Below are 9,460 nucleotides of genomic sequence, written 5' to 3'. Positions count from 1 at the left end.
ATCAGATGTTTTGATATACTCTGCAGCATCTCTGTCGTCCTGCACAGCATTGCAAACAACTTTAAACACCACCTGTCATGTGCTCCATAACGTGCATCCTTAAATGTCAACTCCAAACAGCTCTTGTGTATGCAATGCCTAACATATCATTTCATAACTGACACATCATAACTAGAACATTTCAAGCCCACTCCCCACTCCTTTGTAAAGGTTGATGAGACCCTATCGTTAAATATGAAGAAAAAAAATCTGAATAGCAATGAATTAAATCAATAGCACTAAAAAGGAGTCATCGTTAATCCTACTTAACAGTTGAAGGGTGGGTGGTAAGATGGGGGGTGGGGGTACATTTTTCCTAGCAATGTAATTTCCTGCCACTGGCATGATTCAGGTCCGACACAGTTATTTTTCATGTTTGAAAAGTGCAAGATGATGGATGACCTGCCCACAGAGCACCATTCACCTGAAAACACACATGGCCTATTCTGAGAGGTCGTGGAGCCACTAGCCCTGTGAAGCCTCTGTAGACACCTTCCTAATGTGAGGGAGCTGAGGTGGAGATGGAGGACAAGGTTAGGGAGTGCAAGGGAGAAACTTTTCGTGGAAAAAAGTCACCCCCTTTATGCATCTACGAATAGGAACTATGCCATTACTTTACTGGAGGAAAGCACCATTTCACTACAACTAGACCTCTTGCGGCAGGACCTACCACTCTAAAGGGTTTCCTGAAAAAAAGCTGCAAGACATCACATGGCCACCAAAGTTACACTAAAAAGAACAGTTGGGCTTCCAGAAACTGTTGTTGTGGTGCTGTCAGTGACTAAGGAAAAAGACCAGAGTGCATGTATAGGCTCCGTTTCACTGAAGCAAACAGATACCAATTCCAATTCTGTAATGAAAAACACTTAAAATACAAAGTAAATTTGGTAACACTTTACTTGACACCAGCATCATACGTAGACCTATGACATGAAAGTGCCATAACAGTGTTGTAACAGTCATGCATGTATCATAAACATTATGTCAATGTCATAAACATGCTATGACTATGACATTAAGTGACGTTCACCCTAACAATGTAAACTTTTCATGACCATGAAACGTTTATGACATTGACATCGTGTTTATGGCTCATCCATATGACACAGATTTGACACCGTGACCGTGAACGCTTTTGACACTATAATGACACTGTTACCTAGGATGCTGGTGTGAAGTAGGCCTAATGTGTAACCGTAGATTGAATATTAGCAGTCCAAGCATTTGCAGTTTACTTTATCTGATTGGTGAATGTACACTTATGTATTTGTAAGTAGGGATGGTTTCAACTCTCAAAAAGACCACATTCCAACAACTTATTATTTTCTGTATCACAACATCCCTTCCCTATCACTAAGAATCAGATAGGCAAGTGTCAACTCATTTATGACTATTGACTTCATCTATCCAACGGGAGCCTATAGAAGCTGGTTTGGAAGGGGATGGGTGAGTGAGGGTGGAAGCCATACAATAAAACTGAAAGACAAGAGTTTAATTCTTTTTGGTAATAAAATCCTCCTTTCTTCAATTGAATTACACTCCCACCTCTCCTGGATTTATTTGAACAGTGTGGCAGAGCCAGGTGGCTCATGCGCTCCCAGGGCCAGGGGTTGGAGCAGAGGAAGAGAAAGTGGAACATGAGATGGCATCACCACAGGACGATACCGCCAGCACTTCCTCCGCAGGACAGCGGTGCCGGAGAGCACTCGGATCACGTTTGTAATGTTCTCCGTGAGAAAGCAGAGCATGTTATATCTGTTTGTTTTGGTTGGCTGGCTAATGGCTAAAACGTTATGAACTCTGTAAAATTCTTGGGGTGGGGGGGTTGGACATGATGGGTTGGACATGATGGGAAGTTTGTGACTTAGATTTAATAAAGTAAGACAGTTATGCCAGGGCTGGCCTGGTAGTCATGTTGCCTGGATGAAAAAAATGTTGGAGAGCATGTTGGTGACTGGTGACAAAACAATCATAACAAAAATGAAAAATGAAAAAATACAGATTTTACCACACCCATATACATACTAATTCTAAATAACTAGGGCCTATATATTGTTTTATGCCACATTAGTCACATATTCTTTTCTCAACATCAGAGGTCAGATTAAGGTTACTGATCCAGAATTAACCAGACCTACTAAGCATGAGTGATGTCCGCTAAACTAAATACTCTTTGCGAACTTGCAAAGGACGCTGATTGTCCTTCCAGAACCACTCTACAGCTTATAGAGCCAAACAGGAACCTAACGAAGGTGATGAATAAGACAGGAACCAGCCCCTCAATACAAGGAGGGGATTGAGTTTCACTGGCCATCAAGCCACCCCCACCTCACCTTATGCACACACACACACACACACACACACTGACCTGGAAAGGGTACCTAAACCCCTCAGACTGAAACCCTGAAAGTTTGGCCTGATGATGACAAATGAGATCTTTCAGTTTAGGGAGTTAATGATATTTATTTTTAAAAATGACAGAATATGTAGGCCTACATGTTGTGGGCGATTTTCAAATCGGCCCACTATGCAAATGTAGCCTACAGCCTTTGTCAAATAACTTTTAACAAAATCTGTATTTGAAACACAGAAAGAAAAGTACTTTGAATTTGTATAAGACTTTGCAGAAAATGTGTATAAACCTTGAGACACGACATCTGATAGCTATTTTGTTTAAATAGTTTAATGGCTGTGCCTGTTACTAGGCCTATATTGTATGAGGATACAAAAGACGCGCAACGTTGGCTGCGAAGGCACGCGCACGAAGTGCGCACTAGCGCGTAATTAATCAAAACATCTTTGACAAAGAACGTGTCCACCGCCTGACAGTTGGCGTAGCAGTACTAATTAAGTGTACCTGATACCTCGGATGTAACCAGATCCAACTTGACCAATGGTCTGGTTGTCTTTCGACTCCGCCCTTACTCTCCTTGGAGAAAGCCACAGGTTAAAACACACAACCCATTCTCAGAGAATCACTCCTCATGTTTAGAGAGGGATAACAGTTTGTAGGGCGTCTAACGGTAAAACCCCTAACCATATCGGCTGAGTAAAGATAGAACTAGAGTTCCTGTGTATGTTTGATACAAACCTGAAATGAAGAACATCATGCTGTCAATAATGTGGGTTCTGACATTACCCGCCTGCTTGCAAGCAATTCACGGGATATACGCCTTCGACCAGCCTGAGCTATTCCAGAAGAAGAGCAATTGCAAACCCATACCTACCAACCTGCTTCTGTGCCATGACATAGAGTACACCGAGATGCGGCTCCCGAATCTCCTGGGACACGAAACTATGAATGAAGTACTGCAACAAGCTGGCTCTTGGATTCCTCTGGTACAAAAGCAATGCCACCCGGACACAAGGAAGTTTCTCTGTTCTTTGTTCGCTCCGGTGTGTTTGGACGATCTGGACGAGCCCATCCAGCCGTGCAGATCATTGTGCGAGAGCGTGAAACAGGGCTGCGCTCCGGTCATGGCTGCCTTTGGATTCCCGTGGCCGGACATGCTGGATTGCGAGCGCTTTCCCCTTGATAACGATCTCTGCATACCCCCTGCAGGTGTTGATCATTTCATGCCGGTTACCAATGCAGGTAGCGTACACTCTTATTATTGTTTGATCAATTGCCTCGCCAAAAGTAAAGCGGGAGACTAATTAGGCAACGGCCATGTAGAGAGTCATGTGTTTACTTGTCGCATTAGATTTGTCCTAATTGTATTATGGCTTCTCCAAAGTCCCCCGAGATACATGGCCTCTCTAAGGTCCCCCGAGATACATGGCTTCTCCAAAGTCCCCCGAGATACATGGCCTAGTAGCTCACATTCCCATTCATGGGATCTGAAGACGCGAATTTACCAGGACACAATCCAAATAGTTTGTTTTCCACTTGTTCTTGAACTGGTATAATCTAACTGTTTTGTGTTTCAGTGCCTCGAGTTTGTGATGCCTGTAGAGAGAAGTCAGAGGATGACAACGAAATTGTGGATAACCTTTGCAAGAATGACTTTGGTAAGATCTTGAACTTTGGTGTAGCCTACTGTAAGACATTAAATTGTATAATAATGTAGACCTGCTCTACATTTCATCAGGAATGATGGGTCTCCTTCTGATTTAATTGTCAATGCAATGGTACCTGCACAACTGAATTGGGTTGAGTGAGACCAGAACAGTTTTGACAACCAGCTCTTCAAATTTTCTTTGACTTGCCTATGTGTATGCACATTTTCATCCCTGAATTATATTGTCATGTGTTCCTTTTCTCATGACAGCTTTGAAGATCAAGGTCAAGGAGATTTCATACATGAATGGTGATACCAAAATTGTGCCGGAGACCAAAAGCAAAACCATCTACAAGCTCAATGGTGTGACTGAACGTGACCTGAAGAAAACGGTGCTGTGGCTGAAGGATGGTCTACAGTGCGTCTGTGATGAAATGAGTGACATTAACGCGGCATACCTTGTCATGGGCCAGAAGCTCGACGGCAACCTGGTCATCACCTCACTCAAGCGCTGGCAGCGTGGCCAGCGAGAATTCAAGAGGATTTCGCGCAGCATTCGCAAGCTGCAGTGCTAGGGGTCAGCCATCACCCACCTCACCCCCCCTGCTCCTCACACACCAACAACAGCCTCCACCACTGAGCTCTGGGCCGCTGTGAGACAAGCAACTGCTCCCTTCCAGTATAGCAATCCAGCAGAACTGCCAGAGTAAGCTTCTGATCTTTCAGGGAAAGAACTTAATTCTTCATTCTCAGTGACCACTGTAATATTCAGTGTTTTTATACGTTTCATTTAGAGAGACTGCAACATGTCTTCTCAACGTGGTAATTCCCTCACAGTGTGACCCTTTTCTCCCATTATTTGGCTCTGCAGCTCTCCTTAAATGATCACCGCACTGCTCAGATCTGTAAAGCCTAGGCTTAACCAGCATACCCAAGCCAACTAAGCACTCGACTCATGTCCAACGCTTCCTTGTAAAGTTTGGATAAGGTCCCCACATTACTTTATGGCAAATTTAATTTGAGCATGCATGTTTTCAAAGCATTTATTGATGTTCTTGTCCATGGGAAGTAAAAAAGGCAAGTGCTTTTTTCACTATTTTCATCAGTAATTTTGACAACAAAATGAGAGATAGCTGGCTATACTCTCAATCTACGCATAGCTGTAGCTCTCCTAATTTCTGATATTAGGACTCATTTCAAGTCTTCTGTGATGTTTTGGCCTCCCTGTCCCCCCTTCCCTGTCTCCCCTGTGTGATTCGAGTGTGCATGCATGAACCATTTGCTTTTTTATATGTCCTGTTTTGCTTTGTTTTCTGTGGTTGTTTCCCCCTCTGTATACTTGAGCCTCAGTACTGCACTGCCACAGTATTATCTTCTCTGAAGTGTGTTCTAAAGTTTGGCCATTAAGACCCCTACACTGCTACAGCAGTTGTTTGGAGCTGGAATGATGAAAGTGGATGGCTATGGCTACGTTTGCTACAATGCCCATACTTCCCATTCACTGGACATCCCAGAATTCATGTCCAAGTTAGATATTCATCCAACGGCAGAAGCATGCCCCATGTTCCTTCATGCATACAGTGGTTACGTTTCTCTATGTGCTTTTGGCTGATTGTAATGTTGATCGCTGCCAAAATGCTGCATATTTGTGGAATGCTTTTTTCTTACATGTAATACTCTGTAAATATCTAGATAAAGCAGTTTATCCTTGTACATAGTTTCCAGAGACAGCAAATCGAAAGTTCAAAAAAGTGTGTCAACCACTGAAATGCTTAGAACTGTTGTTCAAGCTGGTGAGTTGTTGTTTTGTATGTGTTATAGTACCTTTTTTATTATGGTGTATTAAATAATGTTAACGCAATATTTTATTTCCTCGCATCAGTTTTACTGTCATTTAGTTGCATCTTTAACATGAAATGCAATATCATTGCGTACAAACTATAACTGAGAAAACCATCATTGCATGATGTTTGAAAAGATGAGTTTGGATATACTATAAACAGACCAAATATCACCACATTTTGGATGACTCTCCTGAGGGTACTTGGGACTCTGGAACTAATACCTCACCTATTCACTTCCATTGGTTGACTGACTATGTGCCATAGCAATGTGTTGACCTTCTGCTGCTGTGGAGTATTTGCATTTATAGATAGTATTTGATCCAGAAAGAGGTTCTTTAGCACCCCAAACTCATTACTTGCATGGTTGTTGCTATGTTTATGACACTTTTAGAGTGTGGCTGTGCATAGGTAACAATGGAGAGAGGCCACCAAACCATCAGCTGCTGTCTCCATGCTCACTCTCATTTCTTCTCTCAGAGCCACCAGGCAGAGGATATGTGCGTGTCCTTAAGAACAAAACATGCAATGTTGTTTCTATCCTTGAGCTATTTGGCTGTTTAATCCGTACCATAGGGAGAGACTGTTTGTAAAGTGGGACCAGAAATCTTGAGAAATCTTGGTCCAGTTATGAACTGGAATAGCCAAGACCGTATGGTTAACTAGTCATCCCATTCTAGCAGACTTTTAAACAGTGTCCAAGCTGGAGTAGAATTGGCATATGACATGTAATGTAGGCTATCTATAAGAAACAAGAGTAACTGGCTCAGAGTTGTTGAGAGCCATGTTATTGCTAATGAATAATATGCACCTGAGCATATTCTGGATACGGTAAATGTAATATTCAAGAATAAGATTAGGAAATAAATCAGGAAACAAAACATTTTATTGCATGATCAAGATGGACTACAACAGGCATTCCAGAGTAATGGCCAAAAGCATTTCTACAGTCTATGAAACAGGAAAATAATGAAATATCCTATCCAAGCATCATAAAATGCTCTGCTCTAGCCATCTAGATCACAGCCAAATTATACCTTGAACTGAAGTCAACCATTTTCAAATAAAAAACAGAGCCGCCAATGGTCTGTGGCATGTGGAATTACTCCTAAAAAGTCTTTGAACCACATTTTATGAAAAACATGTTACAGTTCGCCAAATATGAAATTCTTCCTTTCTTTGTTCCTATTTTTAGCACAACCAACATTATGAAACTGACTTTATACAGTCTTGTACTGTATATCATATAAATGAAATGGATCTTGACTGACCGTGATAATGTCAAAGGTAAAGGTGGTCACATGTCTTCTGCTGACATGACATGAGAATTATTTATTTGTTAAGCCCAGATGGCAAGCAAACACAGGTCGAGTCCTTCTATTCTTCCAAGACTGCTGCATCCCATTTTCCCTGTTCTTGCAGGTAGAACTACAAAAATATCCAAGAACATGCACAAGACTGCTAGGGCGACCTGGGTTTGATTCCGGCCTGGGTCAGTTGCCGATCCCTCCCCGTCTCTCTCTCCCCACTCATTTCCTGTCTGTCCTTCACTGTCCTGTCAAGAATAAAGGTGAAAAGCCCTCCCCCCAAAAAAAACATTTTCAAAAAGAATATTGCTCACACAAAAAAAAACATTTTAATGTAAGCGCCTTATTTTAAAGCACTTGAAATTTTACTGACACACATTATTATAATGATTGAAAACATTTAATAACCCTATGTGCAAAGAAAGTGTTTTATTGGTTTGTATCTGATGATAGTCTTTGCTGCTCCAACAACCATTCTGTCTCAGTTTGAACATGATGTGTCATTGGGTCAAGCACTCTTCATCATTAAACTCATAAAGCATGCAGTGTATGACTGCTGACTTAACTGTATGATGTACTTTATTGTGTGCTATTCTCTTCTTTTCTTTTCTTTGGTAAAACAGATGTAGCCTCTTACTGCAGCAGGGGTCGCCGGCGACCCTATTCACTTGCTGAAAATGCTTAACTACATCATAACAACATTGCTGTGACATTACAGAGAGCCATAGTGCTGCGCTAAGGGGTTAATAGATGTCTGTCAATAATTTGAATGCTTAGCCTACTACTCACGAACATATTTTTTCTTTCAAATAAGTATCCTAAACAACATGAAAGTTGTGTAAAAGGTTAAATAAACCAAAAATGTAAGGATCACTAGACAGGCAAGGGTGTTGGCGAGAGAGAGCTAAGCTAGTGTGCCCCACCTCCTGCCATGTGTGACACTAGCAGGTCATAGCAGGGGATTAATGGATGGGCCTGCTGGGCCCAGCCCAGGGGGCCGGAACTCCTTACTGACCACACTGAATCCCAATTTTGCCCAAGGGCACCCAATTCCTTAATCTGTCTCTGAGACAGGGATCAGGGATTTGTTCCCTGAACATTTCTTCACCATGCCACTGGTATTTTACTCTTGCACCTTGCATACATATACACTTTTCACTTTACTACCATGACCACTGATTGTACTTCTGCTGCTGCTGCTGTGTGTGTGTGTGTGTGTGTGTGTGTGTGTGTGTGTGTGTGTGTGTGTGTGTGTGTGTGTGTGTGTGTGTGTGTGTGTGTGTGTGTGTGTGTGTGTGTGTGTGTGTGTGTGTGTGTGTGTGTGTGTGTGTGTGTGTGTGTGTGTGTGTGTGTGTGTGTGTGTGGGAGAGATTATTACCAATGTCTTATTTAAATGTTTTTAGTAAACTGCACATTGGAGACTGGTCAAACACAATTGAAAACTTCTGTGCTAACCCTGTTAATAGATGTTTGACAATAAAGTACACTTGACTTGACTTGACTTGAGCTACAGGCTTCCACATAGCTCTATAGTGCCCTCTTTTGCCTAAACGTAATAACAAGTGAGTGTAACAAAAAATAGAAAGTTGATCGCGGCTTAGTGCTAAAACTACTCGCATTACAAATCACAATGACATATTTTATTGTGTAGTGCCTTTTTAATATATCAGATGTAAAGCAAATGTAGCCTATATTAATATTGACCTACTTTCTACATAGGCTATGCAATGACCTATGCCCTGACCACTGTATAGGCTACTAGGCCTACCATTCTACACCTCGGCTTCACTCCTCATCTATTAAGACATTTAAACACAATTTATTTTTGATTAGATGTATGCAAAAGATGCATTTACAAGTCCTCTTTGATTTTCATTGTTTGTTGTTGAAAAAATAGGAAGAGTTTGAACTACACTTAGTTACAGTTCGTTGGCTGTCCAGACTCAGCATTTCAACCTAGACTTGTTTGTGTTTCTCGAATTGTGCATAATAATCTTGTATTTCTTTGCAACCATGTATGATGTTTAGTATTTAGCATTTGCATACAGAGATGACAAAAGTAAAATTAATTGTAAAAAGAAGAAACACATTTTCCTTCCAACACAGGGGACGTATCTGAGTAACCAGTAGACCTGTCTTGCGATCAGTAACTTGGATCAAATTTGTTGTGGGTTCTTGTTAGTTTTTAGTGTTTTTCAGTAACAGCACAGTCTACCTCATTATTTACAATGGACTAACTAGGGTAACAGCTATGTAATATCATGTGCTAGTT

At 41.5% G+C, this 9,460-nt stretch overlaps 1 protein-coding gene across 1 annotated transcript; it reads left to right on the top strand.

The window, feature by feature from the left end:
* The first annotated feature begins 3,018 nt into the window (after positions 1 to 3,018).
* On the top strand, positions 3,019 to 7,716 carry sfrp2 (secreted frizzled-related protein 2). Its single transcript, XM_063218391.1, has 3 exons — positions 3,019 to 3,634; positions 3,970 to 4,050; positions 4,311 to 7,716. Exons 1-3 carry the CDS (start codon positions 3,136 to 3,138, stop codon positions 4,613 to 4,615), a joined length of 885 nt encoding a protein of 294 aa, XP_063074461.1. The 5' UTR covers positions 3,019 to 3,135; the 3' UTR covers positions 4,616 to 7,716.
* The last annotated feature ends 1,744 nt before the right edge of the window (positions 7,717 to 9,460 follow it).

Source organism: Engraulis encrasicolus, chromosome 16 (assembly GCF_034702125.1).
Source record: "Engraulis encrasicolus isolate BLACKSEA-1 chromosome 16, IST_EnEncr_1.0, whole genome shotgun sequence".
In the NCBI taxonomy this organism is placed as follows: domain Eukaryota; kingdom Metazoa; phylum Chordata; class Actinopteri; order Clupeiformes; family Engraulidae; genus Engraulis; species Engraulis encrasicolus.
Note: the sequence above shows the minus strand (reverse complement) of the source record. Positions and strands in the feature narration are given on the sequence as shown.

Coding starts and splice junctions, on each gene's coding strand:
- sfrp2 (XM_063218391.1), top strand. CDS start 3,136: ATGAAGAACATCATGCTGTCAATAATGTGGGTTCTGACATTACCCGCC. Junction 3,635..3,969: donor CATGCCGGTTACCAATGCAG/GTAGCGTACACT, acceptor TTTGTGTTTCAG/TGCCTCGAGTTTGTGATGCC. Junction 4,051..4,310: donor CCTTTGCAAGAATGACTTTG/GTAAGATCTTGA, acceptor TTCTCATGACAG/CTTTGAAGATCAAGGTCAAG.